Source organism: Orbicella franksi, chromosome 3 (genome assembly GCF_964199315.1).
Source record: "Orbicella franksi chromosome 3, jaOrbFran1.1, whole genome shotgun sequence".
NCBI lineage: Eukaryota > Metazoa > Cnidaria > Anthozoa > Scleractinia > Merulinidae > Orbicella > Orbicella franksi.
The window spans coordinates 30,834,445-30,855,525 of record NC_138147.1 but is presented as its reverse complement, the minus strand read 5'-3'; the positions used below and the strand labels follow the sequence as shown (position 1 = coordinate 30,855,525).

Below are 21,081 nucleotides of genomic sequence, written 5' to 3'. Positions count from 1 at the left end.
GTTAATTAAGTACCATTTAGTTGTTTGAACAACGAAGCATTCCAATTTGGTTCGTTCTTCTCTCCGATTTTGTTTATTTACTTTGACCAGGCTTATCTTTAATTCTTGTTTGAACAACACCTCTCTTGCTCGTTGAAAGATCCCATGCAGACAGTGCACGTGCAGTTTATGCCCCTCAACTGAAAAACGACTCCGGTCATAAGCGTGGCACGTTATAAGGAAAAAGTCTATAAAAAGTTCTCCGTTTGTAACCTCTCTTAAACAATATTTAGTTTGTCTGAGGCCAACACGGTCTTTGACCTCATTGATGCAAAATTTTCATTAAATGTGTGAAAACAATGCATAAGTGTAAAATGGATCAACATGTCATATGAAATGCGCGTGCAATGAACGCGGATCGTGAGTATGAATCGTTAACAGTGCATGCAACTAATTCTTTAAACCAGGAATTACAGGCGTTAGACTATAAGTGATTTTATGACATTTATGTCCCCGATACTCTTCAGCCGTGTTAAATCTCCAGGCTTTTTTCCATCATGACGCGTCGACCGATTACGCAACAAATTACGCAAGACATTATTCGCCGGTTATGTAACTTACTACGGCCTTATGTCCCACTTAGACACGAAGAGATTTATGTATGTGTATGTATGTCTTCTATGTAACTTACTAACACCAGATACACAGACCCCAACGAGTAGCCGGTGATCAGGCGTGTTCTGTTTTTGTTTTGGAAAGGGGTGGCATGCAGGAAATGAGGGAGGGTATTAAGCACTTAATGACTGGCCCCGCGGGAAACAGTGAGTTTTGTTTCCCCGAGATCCTCAATATTCCCCGGGGCGAAGCCGAGGGGAACATTGAGGTCGAGGGGAAACAAAACTCACTGTTTCCCGCGGGACCAGTCATAAAGTGTTTTGTTATACCTCCCAACTCAAAAGTAGAGAAAAACGGCGAAGAAACCGTTTGCTTTACGCCGGCTGGCTCAAAAATTTGTCGCGGTTTCAAGGAGCACGACCTGATCACGTGCGAGTCGAAAGTTCATGCTGTTGTTTCCCTAGGGAGTTAGTGAGTTGTGTTCGCCCTAGAAAGTTAGCGAGTTTTGACCCACGACACGTGACACGTTTTCCTCCAATCGGAAAACGTATTTGAGTTGGGAGGTATAACAAATATATATGATCCCAGGTTACCCAAAGGCATGCAGGGATATATGTAAATTATAAAAGCTACGTTTTGACTAAGTACGTGCAGTTTATGTGTCGTCCACTTTAATTTCGCTGCCCCAATTGTAGATACGTAATAAATTATATAGGTCAGGTATGGAAATAACGTATCTTGGTTTTAAATCGTATTTATGACAATCTCGACTTTCAATCTATGATTGGTTCCTGTTACGTAATAATAAGGGTAAGGATCCGAAAACAGAATGGCTTTGTAAGAGGGACTAATGCTGATGATCAGGCGCTAATCGTCAAACTTATTATAGTTCGCAAACAATAACTTACCGCGCAGGGGCCTCAAGGTTAGTGCGCTCGACTCCTGATCGAGCTGTCTGGGTTCAAGCTCTGGCCGAGGACATTGTGTTGTGTTCTTGGACAAGACGTCACTTTACTCTCACAGTGCCTCTCTCCAGTCTCCACCCAGGGGTATTAATGGGTACCAGCTTATTTAATGCTGGGGGTAACCCTACGATGGACTAGCATCCCATCTCAGGGGGAATAGAAATATTCCTAGTCGCTTCATGCTACAGGAACCGGGATAAGCTCCGGCCTGATGGGCCACTTTGCTCGTATGCAGACTTAACCTACTTTGTAGTACAGATGTTACATGATCATCTCTGAATATCAGCACATTTTGTCCATATAACTAACTGGCCGGCACAACTCCAACAACAATGGACTTCCAAACAGTCGAGGCTTACTCACCAGGCAGGCCTCGGCATTTGACTTCTTGGTAAAGTTTAAAAGTCGTTTGCTACAAAGGCATAATTCTGCTATGAAGGCGCTTTTACCAATGGAATGTCAATGCAACCCGACAGCGAGAAGGCAAAACATTGGCAGGGAGCAAAAAGGTACGAAAAGTATAAAAATCCCTGTATTTTACGGTCAAATTAGCCTTCGCTTTTCGGGAATGAGCAAATCGCGGACTAGATGGCTGAAATTCGGGCCATCGTCAAGTCTGTTTAGGCTATCTCAGCTGATGCCCAGCTGTTTGTTGGGGAGTAGCAACGCTAAAAACGGTGGGAGAAAAGAAAGGGAAAGAGTGCGTCTTCTCGGTACAAATACCTTTATTGTTTGGAAACAATGCGACAAGTCGAGGAAGAAGACGAAATGCCAAACAAAACGTGAAAATGTCTGGATGATTGCAAAATATTGCCTTTTTACTTATTGAGAGAACGCACATCATACGGTTGTGTTCAAATTTTCTTTTCCTGCTTGCGGGGGAAAAAGGCCACTTTCTAGACGGATGTGACGACTTTTTTCGTGCCAGGGGTCTCTTTCTCCGAAGTCCTGGTATAGTTAGTACCTGTTTTTTGTTTTCCGTGTTTGTGATCGAGATATTAATAGTTTTGAAATCCAAACAATAAAAATATCAGGAAACGAAGCAGAATGAACGGGCTTTTTGAGCCAAAGCGCGCGCTACTTTAAAATATGGCTTCGTGTCCGGCCTTCGGATGTGCGAGGACTTAGGCGTCAATAATTACTAATTACATTCCTGTAAACTACTGGCAGTCGTTAACAAATTGAAGAATAAGAAATCAACATTTTCTGACAGAATACGAAATGAAATGATCAAAGCGAGCCTCGAAAGTATGATGCCTGTATATCTGAAACTTTTTAATAGGTTTAATGCCATAACGAAAAGATTCATGCCTGTTCTGTGGATTTTAAGAAAGCGTTTGATTCAGTTTGACATGTAGGCTTCTTATATAAAGAAATTACTTAAAATTAATGAAGGAGGACACTTTTATGACCTGATTAAAAGTTTACACTCAACCTCTATTTCAGTCTCCGAAAATCATTGGCTACTGTAAAACTCGCTCCTTTAGATACTCAAGAGGTGTACGCCAAGGTTGCATTTTAAGCCCGTTGCTTTTTAACTTATATCTAAACAAATCATCTTTTAGTCATTTGAAAATACTTTGTCCGATCCCTTCGTTTTATCAAATGGTACAAAACTTAATTCTCTGTTATATGCTGATAACCTCACCTTAGTACTTGATCACTTGAAAGAAAAAGCAATAGACGCACTTTACGGTGTTCGAAGACACACAGACTTTAGTAGATTAAAACCAAACCTTGCATCAAAAATATTTGACACTATGATTTCCCCTTACTTATAACAGTGAAGCCTGGGGCCTCTATACCTGGAATAGTTCCCCAATAGAAAAAATTCAGTTACAATTTTGCAAACGCTATTTAGTTAACAAGTACTTAGGCTTGTAACTTGGCACGTAACGCTAAACTTGTTCGATTTCCTCTCATTATTAATATTAATAAACACATTCTCAACTATATTCTATATCTCAAAAAAAAAAGACAATGAATCTCTATTGAAGCAAATAGTCCTAATGTCTGTAGATCTCCTCTCAGTTAGAAAAAGAAGTTTTTATTCTAATCTCATGAATATAGTTGACTTTTATAATCTAAACTAGTTTACCTAAATGGTGCAAAATGCTGCCGGAGGGAAAAAGGATTTAAGGAGTGTCAATGCAGAGCAGGGTTACGTTGTTCCCATACAGAGCTCCTGATCTTCGGTAACAGTCAGGTTTTATTCACGTAAAGTCAACTTCGAGAAAAAAATCCCGGTTCTTCCAATTGATAAGTTACCTTTCTTGTACTAGCCAGGAATACGATAATGTTACAACAGCTTATTATCCATCTTTCGCTCCATTATCTGTCCTGTGGTCACTAATACGGAAGGTTAAAAACAAAGGAAAATTTCAAACCTTTAGCTGAAGCTTACGAGAGGTACTCGCTTACAAGAGGTTCCAAATATAGTGATTTGACTTGGGAACTTTTGGTATTTTGGAAAACTGGTCGCTGAGGAGAAGTGGTCGCTTATGAGGTAAATATTAATTTAAATATTAATTAAATACAGGAGCCCATTACCCGGAGCTTCCATCTTCCATACTGACCCTCTGATTCAACCCTGTCTCGTATCTTTTTATTTTTAGAAGCACCTCCCACGGAGGTTTTCGCGGGTGTTTTTATAATAGCCAATCATGAGAGAGCTGTGGTGGCCTGTATGTGAAGTATAACCATACAGGACACGAAAGTATTTCAATGATGGTGGAAAGCGAGGAAAGTTTATTATTTTTTAAGGAAGTTATGCGGACGTCAGCGTGTTTTCGCGGGAAGTTACAGAACTCCCGCAGATATCACAGTTCTAAAAATAAAAAGGTACGGGACAGGTAATGGGCTCCTGTTAAATATTAATGTAAATATTAATTTAAATTAACTTAGCACGCGGCCAACGCCAACTTATATCTACATGACAGTGACCAACTCGAAAGCTCATTGGCTACTTTGGTCACTGTCAGGAGCCCATGACCATGAGCTCCTGTCACAGTACACAATTAAATATTGTTTCTTTTAGTTAATTTCTATCTGTATTTATTTTTCCTATATCATTGTAAACCATCTTACGTTAAGTTGTTTTTCTCTGTAAGTAGTGTGCGATAATAAAAAAACTGAAAGCTTAAAACTGAAACTGAGGGGTGGTCGCAACCCACTGGTAACGGACTCGTGGCTCTTTAGAAAGTGATGACGTCATGTGAAAACGATCTACTGTCTGGGGACTGGTATCGACAAGAGTTCGGTTCGTGGCCAACCGGCCTCTGGGTATTGACACTACAGGTAGACGATTTGAGAGATTACCAGATGGCGATTACCTCAGTTCACATGATTGGAATTCTACGTCGGCGCCGGTATTTTCGGCTTATACTGGGCATTGCAGTGATAGTATTCTTAACATTACTTATCAAGAGTATCATAGACCATTTTACGCAACCTTTAGACCGAATTGATCTCAGAAAATTTCCTAGTAATTATGACATCATTTCACCCGTGGCTGAACCACGAGGATACTCCGAACAGTCTTTATTTTTCTTAGTGATCGTTTCAACCTCTCCAAATAACGCGGATAGGAGGACCATGATACGTCAAACTTGGGGAAATTTCGACAGAAATCGTTTGCCTGGCGATCACCACTGGAAAGTTGTGTTTATGATGGGAAAAGCGGAGGCAGACGAAACGAACAACGCCATCATGTCGGAATACCAAAAATATGGAGACTTGATAATTGGAAATTACATGGACCAGTATAGAGCTATCGTTACAAAAGTCTTAATGGCATTTCAGTGGGCATCGAAAATAAGATGCAGTTATATTTTGAAGACGGATGACGATGTCTATGTCGATGTACCCAAGTTAGCACAATGGCTGATGAACGTTCGCAAAAATCCAACTTCTTTTTATGGCGGAGTTGTATTTAGTGGAGGCGTTGTGAGAGATAAAACTCATCGTCATTACATTTCCCGGGAAGAGCTATCCTTGGATTATTTCCCAGCGTTTTGTAAAGGGTTTATGTATGTAATTTCATGGAGTTTAATTCCAAAGATGGTCGACTTGTCGAGACATGTGACCAGGATTGGACCCGACGATGCATACGTCGGTCTTTTAGCTTATCAGCTTGGAATATCTCCTGTCAGAATTGAAGGATTTCTTCAAGCAGGTTGGTTACACTGGTGTGTAAGTTTTATCAGCTTGTGTCAGTTGCGAGAGCTTCTTGGAATCGGTGATTCTCTTACTCCAGATCAAGTAAGCTATGTGGACCAAGTAAAGACGTCTGTGTCAAACACTGAGAGATACACTGTTTGTATATCTCTACATACAAAACTTTCTCTGCTTTTGTTTTTCTTTCCTACCTTTCTGTTGTTCTTAATCTACAGGTGCTGCGGTAGAAGAGTTTGGCGTAGATTTAAAAAATAAAAATATGAGTACAGTTAAAATGTCACAAATGTTAATTTTTATGTGGGGGTGGAGGGGGGTGGGTGGGGTGCAGCTGGGAACAAGAGGGCAGGAATTGCAAGTCTATGGGCCTAGATTGAGATAAGTACTGCTGTCAAAGACGTTTCTGCTGACAACTGAATTCGACAATCATGACAATCGGTCACAAAATGTAACAGAAGAAAGAAGGGCCTTCTCATCTATCAATTCAAGCTACTACCGAAAAAGCAAGCGGTTGCATTCTCATCCCCCATTTCTACGCTCTATGTTAGGAACACCTGGGACTATGACCCCCCATTTGTTTACCAAATATGATGATGACAAATGCCCTGCATTTTACGACTTGGGCTTTCCTTTGGATAAACTTTCCTATGGAAATTTGCCTTTTTACTTGGGCTTTCCTACAGAAACCCAAGTAAAAAGGCAAATCAAGATTTGCCCTGGACAAGCAAAATTTGAGAACTGCTTTTCCATAGGACAAGCTGTAATTGAAGTTGTTTTCTAGCCTTGAGAAAGTATCTATACTGCTCCCTTACCTTTCTTGGGGTGGGTATGGATAATTCTGGAAAACATGACATCTTCCAGCCTTCCTTGGGAAACAAAAATTGCCATGCATACATGGTTTTACCTTTGAGGCTTGCCCTTTGGGCAAGCTCTAGCTATGATATGCTGGCCTAAAACTCATTCTCACTAACTTACTTCTGTAGTTTGATTTCCTCAAAAATTTCCTCAAGAAAGTTCACTAGCTTATCGAGCAAGTGACAGACAGGACGGTCAGTTTAAAATGCAGGCTATGGACTGCAGACCTTGGGTAAAATGTAGACTGAGGGTAAAATGCAGACTACAGACTTATTGAGTAATCGCATTATTGCCATGATCAAGGGCTAACCTTATTTATATGGTTATTAAAGCTAATTTGAGCCCGGGAAAGTCTGCACTTCGGTTAGCCTGAATATCACACTGGTTAATCTGAATATCACTAGGGTTAGCCCGAATGAAGCATCAGTTAGCCTGTTTTCAGTTAGATTTCAATGAACGAAACGGTAGCATGATCAGTTAACAAGTCTGCATTCTAGCCCCAGTCTGCTGTCTGCATTTTAACCCTGGTGTGCAGTCCACAGTCTGCGTTTTACACAGATCACAGACAGAATCCACTAGCTGCAGGTCATCTGACAGGACTTTCTTTGCATCGTGAGCAGACAGTATCGCACTAATTGGAACCCATCCTTACTGTTCTACTTCTTTCATCAACATCCACATACTTTCTAATGTCAAATATAATTAAAAATGTGTTTTTTAAAAGATCTCCTGGTACAAGCTTGGACTTGAATATAAATAACAGCAGCATGTATTATACATCTTATAGCTGACAATATCCTGGTTTGCCCTTGTTTTCAACCAATAAGTTTAACATGAGGTGCTATGTACTATAAAAGAAAGGGTAGTGAAGGAAGAGAAGCACTTTTTTCAATCATCAAACTAGACAAAGAATGAAACATGAAACGCTACCCCCAGAAGTGCCAAATGTTGTCCTCTTCCTAATGAAATCTTTTGAAGCCAAGAAAAAAAGGATAAAGTTAAACACAGTTCCAAAAATATAAGTTTAGAGGTAAAATTTATACCCTGCGAGCAGTTGGTTCAGCATAGGAGAAACTAACTGCTCACAGGGTATAAAATTAATTGTTACCAGTGGTGCAATGTATATACTGTAAGCACTAAAGAATTCTTCATTGTGGTGCTTAATTTCATATGCTTGTAATGTATGGTCATATGGTTTGTATGGAAACTACGATTTCTAAACATACAATACACGAAATTCAAACATGATGTGGGGAGAATGAGAGGTTAAGTCACTTACAGTACACAATTGTATTTAATGTTTAATATATATTTATAATCTCTTCCTTCAATACAAACACCTTTCAGTTTCTCAATAAAATTAATGTTTAGATATTTAAATCATCATCGGGATCATCTTCATCAAAGTCGTCTGCTTCATCAGGTTGGTAAAAGACTCTCCCCTCTCCTACTGAGTTTACTGCCACCTCGCTTTTCTTCTCTTCATGGTACATGTATGGAAGTTTCAGGTTGGCCCGAGCTTGACGTTCATTTTCTGTTAGTTTGAGGTTGAATGTGAGGTTTTGAGTTGGATCAACCTACGAGAGTATGAAATAAAGATTAAATTAGAGTGGAAAATCACTGATGACTAGCATGATTTGGTGCATATAGTGGTTAGAGAACTGCACTCCAGTTTCAGTAGCAGTGATTAAGAATATTGCTCCTCCCTGGGATGGTATGCCAGTTCATGCAGATGAAACTTAAAATTTTGACAAGGCCAAATAGTTTGATGGTATTTATTTAATACTCTTGGGCTGGGTTGTTCAAAGCCCTATTATGCTGATCCACGATTAGCGAGAATTTTGATTTCAGTTTTGTAACTTTTTGGTAAGGTTTTCTGTTCATATTATTGTTTGTCCTTCAGTTTTTAATTTGTATAATTTCAAACTGCACAAAACATAAGTAGTGAAAAAAATTTTTATGCAAGAAAAAATAATTCCTCATTTAACTTTTAATCCTGAGTTAGCGTCAACGAGCTTTCAAACAACCTGGCCTTGATTAGTGAGAAACACTGTGAGAATAAAGTGTTTACCCAGGGACACAACACAGTGACCCTGGGCTGGTCTCTAACTCTGATCACTTCATTAAGATTCCTACACACTCATCATCAGGTCACAGTTCCTCCCATCATAACAAAAAAATAACCACTTTAAACAGGAGAGCATGATGTGATGCATTCACCTCTTGAACAGCCAGTGGTTCACTGTGGGCCGTAGAAGAGGAAGCATTCCAATCCTTTTCTTCATGTTCTGTCAGTTCATAGTTATCGCCAAGGGTGAAGCTTTCAACCTTGAATAACAATTTATTATTTACAATTGATGTTAATATTTACAAATATTCCTTTTCATTTGTATAATTTTGGTTTAAAAATGCCCCCCTCCTCCCCACCTTTCTGAAAATTCCAATAAACCTCTGTCAGTGTCTTTGCAGAAATCTGCCTTTTGAAATCCCCTCCCTCTTGACTTGGAAATGATTTCCAATTACCCTTCCTTGCGGTGACTACGCATAAATCCTGTGGAAGCTTCAGGGCCATGAAAAAGTTCCATGAAAAAGTTCTGACTGAGGCAATGTCCTTGAAAAAACTATGACCAAGGCAATGTCCATGAGAAAATTATGACTGAGGTAATGTCCATGAGAAAATTATGACTGAGGCAATGTCAATGAGAAAATTAGGACTCAGGCAATGTTTATGGTTAAATTCTCTTTCTAGATATTAATGGTGTTTATGATGAGTGTAAACAACAACAACAACAAAAAACACTTAGGCAAGTGCCTTGGTTTGCCTGTTACTATGTACAGCATAGCTATGGCCCTGACCTTATATCTACAATGGTTTTATACAGAAGTCATTAAATTATCCCATTGCAGTACCTTTCTGATCACTTTTCCTGTTTTTCTTTTGTGGAGAATTCTACACCAACTAACTGATGGATCTATAACAAATTATAACCAAACTTGTAATTATGATAATGCATGATAAAATGCATAAGAATTGTAAATTACTTCACATGAATTCACACTTTCTCTCTTTTAAAACTTACACTGATTACACTTATAGCCAGAATAATAGTTTGGGTATTTACCAGAATTTTTTTGCTCAAGGTCTTGTGTCATCCAAAACAGTGATGAAGCTAGGAAATTGATGGCATTCAAAGTCTGGTCATCATGAAGATCTGTGTGCACCAAACCAACAACCTGAACAACTTGATAACCTGACAAGAAAAAAAAAGGATTTTAAATCAGAAAATATTTCCTTTGAAACTATTTATCTCTGAAGGAAATTAAGGTGGCTCAATTGGATTTTTCAATAGTGACACCTTTCAACTTTAAATATAAATTACAACGTACTAAAACAAAATACAGGAGATTGATATCCACACTCTTGCTAGGGATAGACCAAAATTTCGGGTGTGGTGTATTTTATTGAGATCAGAGTTACCATTAGCAATGCAATGATGTCAATGCTTTTTGTACTCATGGTCAATTTTCTTGATTCAAATCTAGAGGTTTTCTTTCTAAACTGTCTACTGTACTTGTAGTTTATATAGCATGCCTAATGTGTAGCGAGTGTAAACAAATTCTATGGGAGCGATTTCGAGAAAACTTCAGCTGAAGTGAATATGACATCAGAAATAAGCATTGCCCAGATGGCCTCAAAGACTTCAACATTATGCACTAAATGGTCATGAATAATATCACATACCTGTCTGTGAGTCAGGAGGATTGGAATACAGCTGATTGAGTAATGTGCACACTGTTGACGAGGATTTCCATAGCAACAGTCTGCTTAAGGAATTGATCACAATAGCTACTTTAGTTATATAACCTAGAAAAATACAAACAGAATCCATTCATTAAAACAAGAGTCACTGTTGTTCTTATAAATTTCTTTCATTAATTTATAAATTATATTACACAATAACTGAGCTACTACATGCGCTCTCATTGGTCAACAGGTGTGTTTAGATGAGAGTATATATAAACACGGTTGTGACGTATAAGATTTGCACCTGTATTTGGGAATTATTGAAATAAGGTTATGCAAACCCTCGACAACATCTCGGGTTTGTGTAACTGTTTTGAATTCTCCCAACCCTCCTCGTGTTTAGATGAGGTTATGTAAACACGGAAAAAGTGTTCTATTGCTTAATTATTTACTATTTCACTTTTCTAAAATAAGTCTTCATAATTCTTACCAGGATTGCTGTTTTGGGAGGAATGACTTGCCAAGTTACTCTTAACCACTTGTGCTACATTAGAGTTCTGATGGATAACACAGACACGACTATTATCACAATCGTTTCTGCAAAAAGGAGGAAATATGTTAAATAAGAAATTTTCCACAAATTTATGGCCATATTTATTTACAGCATTGTAATGCAAAAGCTAGTATTTCTTTATTTACAGAAACAGTGAGATTATTAGACCAATGATCTTTATTAGGGAGGGGAGGGGGGTGTTCCTAGCTGCAACAATAATTAAAAAATAAACTTAACGTCCCGTAAATAGAAAAATAATGCAAAAAGGTTGTTAAATCATAAAAAAAGGAAAAAAAAACTTTTGCTTTAAACATCTTTAAAAATTCAGACCTAAGAAAATTGTAAGTAATGACATGTAATACAAGTTTGAGTCACGTAAGTGTTGCTATGATTAAAAAAAAAAATTGTATAGAAAACAAATAGCTGCAATGATTATCATAATAATTAAGTTGAATCAAAGAGGTGATTAAAGGATTTTGTAAAAAGTGAAGCTTATTAAATTTCTTACCTTGAGAGATCCCATCCAAGAGGATCAGAGAAACCATCATAGCAGAAAATCCTATGAGTATTTATAATAAGGATAATACGTAAACATTAAGCATGAAACTGTGATTTACCACTGACATTGTTTTTCACTATCAGAGTTAGACAGAGTCGAATTTAAAAATGTCAACAAGAAGTGAGACACAATGTACAACTCTAAACCTTTCTCTCAAATGCGAGTCAAATGCACCAATGAACTGTTCAGGTGACATATCCCACAGTATGGCATGTATGACGTCAGCGCTGAAAAGCAACAAAATTTGAGCCTACATTTATAATATGCAAATATTAGCACTCAAGAAAACTACAACAACTACAACTACAACTATCCTCAAACAGATTAATTGGTCTGTTTTCAGCTGAATTGGGTATTAATAATGTAGAGTAAGCAAAGTAAATTGAGCCGGTTCACTGAAGTAACAGTACATGCATGTGCACCTTGACTGTTAGAGGAAATTATAAATTTCAAAACGGGCTTAAATATATCATAATTTTTACCTTTCAAGAAGTGATTTGACGAAACAGCATAATAAAGGTTTACCATTCTGATTTACGGTGTCTGCAAAGGAGTTGCATACAGATAAGACATAAGACTTAAGCTTGAGCTTTCTAACGTGCAGGCACTACAGACCGATCTCGGGTTTTTTTTTAATGTCTTCTGAAGCGCGATTTAAACAAATGCGGGCCAAAGCACTCACCATGGATAAGAACGAGGTGAGACTTTTCTTTTCCATTTACAATATCTCCAAGAAGCATTTTATTTCTCTTCTCTTAGAGGAAAAGTTACATTTTGATTCTCATGTGCCCGAAAGTCACCATATTGGCCGGGTAAAAACTCAGGAAACTGGGCCAGAAAAGTAAAATCGTTATAATTGGTAAGCGGAGGTGTTGCCTAGCAACACTGCGTCCATGACAACAATTTTCATTGAAACGAAACAAATACTTCTCATTACAGTTCTAATTGCTTTTTCCGTAACTTCGAGAACAAGAATGGAAGAGCATGCGGATGCGAAATGGAATCAGCCGGGCTGGAGAATAGAACAAAAGTATGACACAGATGTTTTGATTGGAAATTGGAACGAAGAGAGACGAGTGGTAGGTTAAAAGTTTGGTTGTGATCACTTTCGGTACATTCCGCCGATATGTAATATGCTTAATTTCTTTTACACAAAGAAAACCAACAAGCTGTGCATAATTAGTCCTTAAAACTTACCTTGAAAAGTTTTAGAGTTAAGTTTTCACTTGATGCTCAATTGCCATGGTTTAATAAGGAGGGTTTCTTAATTATTTCAGCAAACGCGCCGTCAAAATGGCACACAGATGGTTTCGAATTTCACATTTATTGTTGCAAGCATTTAAAACTCCGATCGCTGATTTATCATTGTATTTTCAGCTGTAGCAAAGGTAAACAATATATTTGGGAAAATAGCCGGTTCCCACGCTGTGGCTGTTATCTAATAGTAACTAGGTACTTTAACTTGTTGTTTTTCTTTCTTTTACATATTAGCTATTTAAATAAATTGAAATACATAAATTTTCCTAATTTTCGTACACAAGACAGAGAAACTAAATTTCTCTGCATTCATCTTAATTATTTCCACTCATTTCGATCTGCGTGACAAAGCTGTGAATCAAACCCTGTCAAAACGATCGTACAATAGAGAAGAGGAAATTTACAAAATGAATGTACAATTTAAAAACAAAGAGACGAATCATTTTTCAAAACTTTTGTTGAGAAATGTCGGAGATATTTTCACACTAGGTAGTAAGAAAAATTATCAGCGTGTGTTTTATACTTGTTCGTAAGTATAAAACACTTGTCAAAAAAGGCTAGGTTTATCTGAGTGCTTCAAAATGTGTCACAATTGACTAACATCCCATCTAGGCCAAAGTAGTAGAGCCTGGTTTACTCCTACAAGGATCAGGAGCTAAGAGGCTCACATGTCCTGGCACTTTTATTGGAACTCTAACAATTTATTGCTGGATTTCCTTCAGCATGAAGAAACTAGGCATACTACTATCCTCCCCTGGATGGGACATCTGCCAACCCCCTCCCCCTCCTACCCTGTTCCCAACAATAATTTTTTTTCTGTATCAGGGGGTCTGCTAACTGGAGTTTTTAATGTCATCCAAGTACGCCACTGTGCCTTGCAAAGTATCTTTGTTTCTACCAAGGGATCAATGTCACTGAATGGTCTCTGGAATATATTGTTGATATTTGTTTCCTCAATAAATGAACAATTTCTGATCTTTTATTCTTTCTTCCTAGTTTGAACGAGGCTCCTCCTTCTTTGACAGTACTCACCGAGTAGATTTCAAGAACTATGGAAAGTTTCTTCCTGATGTCACAACCAGGAGAAAAGCACTTCAGCAACACAATGTAAGCCAATAATTAAAAGAAGCCAAATTTTATTTTCTCTGTTATGGAATAAATCATCTTTGAAGATCCAGAGACAGTTAGTTGGGATAGGACAAAGTAAAACCAGCTTTGATTATTGATGCCAACTTTATCTTGCCCAAAATAACTGCTGTTGAGTCTTGGAGGATGGGGATCAATTTAAAAATTCAGCTGAACTCCTTGCATTGCTATAGGCCAGACAAACAGGTCATCACCCATCTTTAGGCTATCAACAAGTGGTCATATTTGTTGTGTCCAAGCGCTGACCTAATTCATTAACACTATAACAGTATTCTAATATAATATTCTTAAGCTTTGATTGCTCTTTCAGGGACTAGGAAAAGAATTCATTTTTTCTCATCATCAAAAAGCTTATGAAGGCAACAGAATATCATGGTATGACCAGCAATTCAACAAGCGTGAAATCACCGAGTCTAAGCTGCCACCGCTACGGAGCTGGGACAGGCAGAAGCTGGCCTGGGCACCGGAAAAATCTGATTATCCTATACAAGGTTTGTGTGACATATGTATACATGCCCCAAACTTCACCATTCAATAAATTCTAGCATTATGCTGCACAGACCCCCCCCCCCCCTCCAACACCTCTCACACAAGCACTTTTACAGATCATGAGCTGACTCGTTCCTAGTCCCTTCATACAACATCACAAAGCACATCGCAAGGTGAGCAAGGGGTGATGTGCTCCCAACTCACCCTGTGCCTAGCACTGTTGTTTGAAGATGACTGGCGACAAGTCAGGACCACGGGAGCAATAAATTGAGTTACCATGATAATCCTTACAGAAAATGGTCTTCACATAATATGATCAAATTATCCTGGCCATAAACTTATCTTTGGGGAAATATGTAGCAGCCAGTACAGTAGGCTTGATTTCTGTCACGCTCTCAAGTCCAGTCTATGTTCCTTCCTGTCTTGTAAGGAAGGAGTGTGGGCTCCTTTCCTGATCAGCGGCTGATAATCAAGCCTACCAGTTAGGAGACCTTGGGGATCACTATCATCATGCAAAGTTAATTGGGGCCTGATTTTAGTATTTTATATTTCTTCTAGGACATCCCACAAACTATGGACTTCTACAAAAGCTTCAGGAAAAGTGGAAGAAAGAAGCAGCTATGGAAAGCCTGGGAACAAACATGACAACATACAAGTTGTCTTACAATCCTCATCAGAAGGAATCATTTTCTTTCCGGCACTATGCCCCACCCAAAAGTCTCTCATGTCACTTTCATCCTCATCGTGTCAACAAAGATCTCCATTTACGGGGGAAACAGATGAACAGTGCTCCAGAATTTCCTCCGACTCTTGCCGTACCACATAACGTACCACCTGATTTTCCACAGTCAACAATTCTGATGATTTAGAATAATGTTGATCAGTGGAACTGAACTGCTCAAAGGGAACTCCACTTCACTTCAAATTTCCGGGCCCTAAAAACTTCAACCAGCGCCAAAAACATCACTAAGTTGAATTTGTTTATTTACTATCTGCATTTCTTGTCAAAAAGATATTTCTTAATGACCTGTAATATATTTATGTTTACATTTAAGCTTGCTTTTCCCAGGTCAAGTGATAAGGTTTAAGGAATTTCCCTTAATCCCAGAGTCAAATGCTTGTTCAATTACAAAGAAATGTCACTAGAAGTGGACAACTAGCGTGATTAAGAAGCAAGCTATATGAATTGAAAGCTTACGGGTGGCCCAAAACATATTCCACTAATAGCAGTTCCCACTCAATAAAGTGATGCTAGCTTGAGAATGGGAGCATTGTGAATTTTACAAAAAAAAAAAAAAAAAAAAGCCAGGAAAGACCAACAACAGGATCCAGTTATCCTTATCAGCTTAAAAATAAACTGTCTTATTCTTTTTAAATGGATATTGAGATAAAGTAACTCTAATCTGATGCTCGGAAATTATTTATTAGTCACAGAGTGAAGATTACCAAGACAAATTAGTTTTCAAAGAAAAGTGTGAATAAAACTGAAAAAGTGGAAACAACAGATGGAATCGTTTTACCTACACTGTAGCTTGTGTAAAGCCATTTGTAAGAACTCAGTCCATCACATACATACAATTCAGAACTTGTAAATATATTTTTTGGAAATAAAGTAATTGCACTTCGTCATAAAAAAGATTGTCACATTATTGTGATAACTTGCCATTTAAAAACTCCATCAATCTACCTTGAACACTGAAAATTTCTTTTTCATTGACTTACGTTAAACATACTTGGTTGACTTTTCATTTTTACTAGCTACTAGTGATTTCTGTTTTCCAGGCCTAAATAGTTGTTGTGGATAATTCTCTGGAAGTAAAGCTAGTAGGACTTGTTCTAGGATTATCGCAGTGAGCCCCCAAATCCTGTGAGGTCCATTAAGAAACAATGGTAACACGGCCTGGGAAGTGAACTTGGTATACCCACAATTGCTTGGATTACAGACATGCTCCAGAGAAAGTGTGAAGACAGATTCCACCTGCAAGGATGCGATAGGAATATGAAATCTCAAATCATGACACTAAAAGTAATTCAGAAACGTTGTTGCTGTTTTTGTAAGATTTTATGTGTCACAAAAAACTATCAGTAGCTAATAGCATAAAAACATCTCAAATGACTAAAACACATATTTTCCAAGGAGTAACTTTAAAAAAACTACCTGAAAAAGGCTATTTTGAAAGGAGAATTTTGATATTCATCTTGTGATTTAAGGGGATAAGTGAAGAAAAAGTCTGGTCCACCAGGGTCTGAAATTGTGCTTTCCTGGTCACCAATGCGACTAAAAAATTTTGCACTGGCGACCAGAATTTTACAACTGGTCGCCAGCGGGCAATTAACTATTTCATGCCACGATAATTGCACAAACAATAACTTTGATTTTCAGCCAAATCGATTAAAATGAAATTCAAAGCTGCCTGCCAATTGGTCACTTCCTTTTTACCTTTCCGCTGCTTTTGAAGTATAAAACCGATTTTCCTGTTACTATAGCGGAGCTCCAGCGGCCCGAAAGGCCGCTAAGCAGAGCCCCATACTCATATAGGAAAGAAAAGGAAACCCATGAGTTGATTTTCTCGTGGTTATCATGGCTAGCGGTATTGCTCATGGGCGCGTACGCACGACGACGACAGCGGTGGAGTTGCCCAACATGGTGGCCATTTAACAAATGGTAAACGCCATAGCGTGCACTATTGAGTTATGGATGCACACGGGAGGTTGCTAAGAACGAAAGAAGCATAAGAGTTGCACTCAGCTATCGCCTCGTGCGACTCTAGCTTCTTGAGTGCTTAGCAAACCTCCCAAGTGAAGCCGTTGTCATCAATTTCAGCACTGGTTTGATTCCTGATTACATCGATTACAAATATTTTGCCGGCAAGCCCGTGGCGACCAAAAATTTTGGTTTGTGTTTCACTGTGAAGGAAAAATTTTATTGACACTTTTTGGCGACCACATTTTTCCATATGGCAACTGAAAAAAAATTTCAGTCGCCAGTTGGCACCTGCCGAAAAAGGTTAATTTTGGACCCTGTCCACTCGTAGAAAAAAAATTGAAAGTAAAGTAGGTTAGACTTGCACGTGATCAGATCATCAGCATGAAAGAACGTCCAGTAGCTCAGGGCTAGTTGATTTATGATGAATCAGTTCTATTACATCTATGCATTATAAACTAATGATCAGGCTAGTAACATTTTTTGGGGGGGGGGGGGGATTAGCAAGACTTTTGTACTAGTACATCACTAAATATAACAGTTTGCCCAAGAAGCAAGCTTGAAAAATTGGTTTTCTCTGCACCCTGGACTCATGACACACAGTAAATGATCATATAGATTGTTATGATCTTGAATGCAGAAACTTGAAATTCAAAATGTTTCCTTTTTCAATTGCATGGCATAGCACAGCACTTCATGACTGGTCCTCTGGGAGAATGAGAGTTTGGTTTCTCATTGGCTTTAGGGTCTCACTGGTGGTTTTCCGTGGGAAGAACTTATCATTTTGTGGTTATCAGTGCACATGCTCTCTCCTTTTGCCTAAATAATACCAGATATCCTGGTGCCCTGTCCTCTACAATCTCTGGAGTATCAAAAGTGGTTTTGGACAGTTTTTCAAATTGCAAAGTACTTTTAAAAGACTAATAATTTGGCAATTTATCCTAAACCATGCCCTTTAATTTCAAACATTTTTTGATAAAATTCTGGACATAACACAGCAATAACAGAATCGAGAACTATAGCTGTGAGGCCCCAGATTCTATAAGGACCACTCATAAACACAGGTCTTTTCATGATGCATACTCCAAGGTGTTTGTGCTTAGTGTATCTTTGATTCTCAGAGCTGCACAGATGATCCAATGAAAGAGTGAAGACTGATGCAACCTGGAGTGGATAAATTGAATAATCTTCTTTCAGTTCGAAGTATGATTGAAAGATTTTTCAGGTGTTAGTCAAAGATCAGCCTTGTAATTTCCATCTACCTTTCTGGCAGTTAATTTAACCCTTGAATGTCCAAGATTTATCAAAATTCTCCTTACAACATTTAGAACGGGGCGACTGAAATAATGAGACCTTACAGGGGTTTCATTAAGGGCCAGACACTGGGCAAATTGACCAGCTGTGAGGATGATTTTGCCCACCTGGTTTGACCATGTGATGAACTCATTTCATGATGCACAACACCTACACCGTTTCAAAGGTGAACTGTATAGTTGGCCAAATGAAACAATAGATTAAGAACACAAACAATGCTCCTAGGCCTATGAATGCAAGAGGTGCTGATTGATGAGAATGAATCAAACTAGAGATTTCAAATTGGTGCAGATCAACACAACAATGACCTACACAAAAGCATTTCATTGTATAAACCCTATTAAGTTCCTGAAGCTCTGAAGATATTATAATAAGTGTTATTGAATTCTTACCTCTTCTGGATTCAGCTCAAGTGAATTCACATCAATTTCTCCAATAAAGCCGATGACAGGAGTGATTGCAACTTTACCAAGCTGATGGAAATGGAAGGAAAAATGAATGATAAATTTGGTATTCAACTAAAAGGCAAAGAGCAGAGTTAAATTAAGTTGCATTCCGCAAGATAATTATATTTAAAGGATAAGTACATGCAAGGCTGTATATACTTGTCCTTTAAATCTAGTAATTACATGCAAGGTTGGGAGGGCCGTCGTAGCGCTGTGGTTAGTGTGCTTGTCTCCAGATCAAGCAGTCTGGGTTCGAACCCTGGCCGGGGACATTGCGTTGTGTTCTTGGGCAAGACACTTTACTCTCACAGTGCCTCTCTCCACCCAGGTGTATAAATGGGTACCGGCGATTTGCCATGAACTTAACGCTGGGGGTAACCCTGCGATGGACTAGCATCCCATCCAGGGGGTAGTAGAAATACTCCTAGTCGCTTCATGCTACAGAGACTAGGATAAGCTCAGGCCTTATGGGCCATTTGGCTCGTATACAGACCTTACCTATCTTTACATGGAAGGTTATTTGGATTCCAAATGGAAACTAGCCATCACTAATATACTGAGATTAATTGATATCAATACTGTAATTAATTTTGACTGGGGATCTTCTTTGAAAAGCCTAGTAGGGCTCTCTAAGATCTCCTGCCTTTACTCAAACTGTCTTGAGCTATCAACTCATAAGATGACTCCCTGAGATTGTTGGAATGTCAGTCACCTACAGCAGTTCTTTTCAGAACTACCCTCACCCAGACGAACACCCTATACGAACTACTGATACTTGTGGGTTCAAACCAATGAAAACAGAATTATAGTTATTACCCTATCTGGCATTGCTGGCATCTGTGCCCACACGTGCACACGGCTTTTTTCCAGTCCCATCTCCTCTTCCATTTCTCTGACTGCTGTCTCTATGACACTCTTATCTTCGGGATCTTTTTTACCTCCTGGAAAACTGAAAAATGATGTTAAATAAGGCGTTATTTCAAATGAGAAATTTAGCTGCTCTGCTGTTGAGGTGTGCATTTGCCATTCCTTCCCAAGTGATTTTTCAAAATCCTCACCCTTTCAACAAATTAAGACAATGTCAGCTGAAATTCACCCATCCACCCTTCCCACCCCAATAGTGCATAAAAACAAACAAATCTTACAAGAAAAGCCCAAAGTTAGAAGCGAAACTTGTCAAAATGCACACCTTAGGGAAACCAAATCTAGGGTTGCCGTAGCAGTGAGAGTGCTTGCCTCCAACTATGTGGCCTGGGTTTGATTCCGGCCCAATGCTATACGTGGGTTGGGTTTGTTGCAGTTTCTCGTTTTGCTACAAGGGTGTTTCTGCGGGTTCTCCAGTTTTCCTCCCTCCACAAAACCAACATTTCCAAATTCAAATTTGACCAGGATAGAGGACCCGCATGAAAACCGGCTAAGGTTGATGTGGCTTCCTCTCTAAACATTGTCATTAATTTTTTATTTATTACAATACTAATTTATAAACTAAGGGAATAAAGCACTGACCTGACCTCTCCTCTGTGTTTGTTCAGCTGACTAGAACGAAGAGTAAAAAGTACTGAGGGAGCAGAGTCAGCAATACAGAAAGGTACAAAAACAGCGGCTTCCTCAGAACAGCTTGCTAACAAAGATTTGCGAGTTTTCATCACTCCTAGCTTCTTGACAAAGCGCACTTTGTTAGCCTCAGAAAAGGCATCGTTTAAATCTGAACAAGCTCTTTTCAAACTGGAAGTTCTTATTGTTCTTGAACAGTAAAGACGTGCTGAACCAGCCTTTCTGCTGCACTGTGGACAACATAACGGAGGGAAAGTTGCGGAACATCTCGAAAAATGTTCTGCACGTTGAGATGTACTGTGAAAAGTTCGGGAACAGATTAATTTAAGGCCCTCTGATTGACGGAAGATCCTCCTGGTTACTGTGAAGTTCATTTGAGGCTGAGGACGTCGATGCCTCTCCAACTCAGCAATAATTCAAGCTTACAAGTTTATGAGTTACAGTCTGTTGGGGAGAGTTATAAATTATCCTCTTCTTGCAAATTCCAATCCTGAAACCTTAAGAATACAGCCTTTTTTTAAACATACTTCTCCAAAACGAAGCAAAGATTCATCGGAGACCGAGAATTAGAATATACCAGAAAAAAGTGAAAAAAAGTTCTAAGCGTCGTCTAAGCGCCATTTTGATTGTTTACCAGAATGGCGTCATATATGAACCACGAATATTCTCTTCATGATAACACCGCTGTGCAAGATTGAATCTTCGTTTCAAGATGGCGGTAGCTAAG

The 21,081-nt window shown here is 38.7% G+C and overlaps 4 protein-coding genes across 5 annotated transcripts; 2 read left to right on the top strand and 2 right to left on the bottom strand.

The window, feature by feature from the left end:
- The first annotated feature begins 4,416 nt into the window (after positions 1 to 4,416).
- LOC145481975 (beta-1,3-galactosyltransferase 1-like) lies at positions 4,417 to 6,005 on the top strand. Its single transcript, XM_081460560.1, has one exon. The coding sequence runs from the start codon at positions 4,764 to 4,766 to the stop codon at positions 5,988 to 5,990; it is 1,227 nt and encodes a 408-aa protein (XP_081316686.1). The 5' UTR covers positions 4,417 to 4,763; the 3' UTR covers positions 5,991 to 6,005.
- A 1,366-nt stretch (positions 6,006 to 7,371) lies between these two features.
- LOC145481983 (elongator complex protein 5-like) lies at positions 7,372 to 12,221 on the bottom strand. Its single transcript, XM_081460566.1, has 10 exons — positions 12,127 to 12,221; positions 11,927 to 11,987; positions 11,591 to 11,671; positions 11,394 to 11,444; positions 10,823 to 10,929; positions 10,330 to 10,452; positions 9,710 to 9,838; positions 9,498 to 9,559; positions 8,808 to 8,915; positions 7,372 to 8,164 (listed from the first exon to the last, which is right to left on the bottom strand). The coding sequence occupies exons 1-10, from the start codon at positions 12,182 to 12,184 to the stop codon at positions 7,955 to 7,957; spliced, it is 990 nt and encodes a 329-aa protein (XP_081316692.1). The 5' UTR covers positions 12,185 to 12,221; the 3' UTR covers positions 7,372 to 7,954.
- Positions 12,222 to 12,327: 106 nt separating this feature from the next.
- On the top strand, positions 12,328 to 15,776 carry LOC145481990 (cilia- and flagella-associated protein 107-like). Its single transcript, XM_081460576.1, has 4 exons — positions 12,328 to 12,523; positions 13,698 to 13,808; positions 14,158 to 14,338; positions 14,895 to 15,776. Exons 1-4 carry the CDS (start codon positions 12,338 to 12,340, stop codon positions 15,203 to 15,205), a joined length of 789 nt encoding a protein of 262 aa, XP_081316702.1. The 5' UTR covers positions 12,328 to 12,337; the 3' UTR covers positions 15,206 to 15,776.
- A 128-nt stretch (positions 15,777 to 15,904) lies between these two features.
- Positions 15,905 to 20,958, bottom strand: LOC145481987 (mitochondrial coenzyme A diphosphatase NUDT8-like). Of its 2 annotated transcripts, none has more exons than XM_081460571.1 (4): positions 20,307 to 20,958; positions 19,617 to 19,749; positions 18,747 to 18,827; positions 15,905 to 16,314 (listed from the first exon to the last, which is right to left on the bottom strand). In XM_081460571.1, the coding sequence occupies exons 1-4, from the start codon at positions 20,726 to 20,728 to the stop codon at positions 16,060 to 16,062; spliced, it is 891 nt and encodes a 296-aa protein (XP_081316697.1). In that variant the 5' UTR covers positions 20,729 to 20,958; the 3' UTR covers positions 15,905 to 16,059. The 2 variants fall into 2 exon arrangements, with proteins under 2 accessions (XP_081316697.1, XP_081316698.1); XM_081460572.1 differs by lacking the exon at positions 15,905 to 16,314 and adding an exon at positions 17,526 to 18,204.
- Between the last annotated feature and the right edge of the window lie 123 nt (positions 20,959 to 21,081).

Bases quoted from the DNA above. Each gene is read 5' to 3' on its own strand.
- LOC145481987 (XM_081460571.1), bottom strand. From the start codon at position 20,728: ATGAACTTCACAGTAACCAGGAGGATCTTCCGTCAATCAGAGGGCCTT. The intron at 19,750-20,306 runs GTCAGTGCTTTA...ATCATTTTTCAG, and splicing joins AAACACAGAGGAGAGGTCAG to TTTTCCAGGAGGTAAAAAAG. The intron at 16,315-18,746 runs GTAAGAATTCAA...GCATCCTTGCAG, and splicing joins TTGAGCTGAATCCAGAAGAG to GTGGAATCTGTCTTCACACT.
- LOC145481975 (XM_081460560.1), top strand. From the start codon at position 4,764: ATGACGTCATGTGAAAACGATCTACTGTCTGGGGACTGGTATCGACAA.
- LOC145481990 (XM_081460576.1), top strand. From the start codon at position 12,338: ATGACAACAATTTTCATTGAAACGAAACAAATACTTCTCATTACAGTT. The intron at 13,809-14,157 runs GTAAGCCAATAA...TTGCTCTTTCAG, and splicing joins AAGCACTTCAGCAACACAAT to GGACTAGGAAAAGAATTCAT. The intron at 14,339-14,894 runs GTTTGTGTGACA...TATTTCTTCTAG, and splicing joins ATCTGATTATCCTATACAAG to GACATCCCACAAACTATGGA.
- LOC145481983 (XM_081460566.1), bottom strand. From the start codon at position 12,184: ATGCTTCTTGGAGATATTGTAAATGGAAAAGAAAAGTCTCACCTCGTT. The intron at 9,560-9,709 runs GTAAATACCCAA...AATTTGTTATAG, and splicing joins CCTTGAGCAAAAAAATTCTG to ATCCATCAGTTAGTTGGTGT. The intron at 8,916-9,497 runs GTACTGCAATGG...TTGTTATTCAAG, and splicing joins CAGGAAAAGTGATCAGAAAG to GTTGAAAGCTTCACCCTTGG.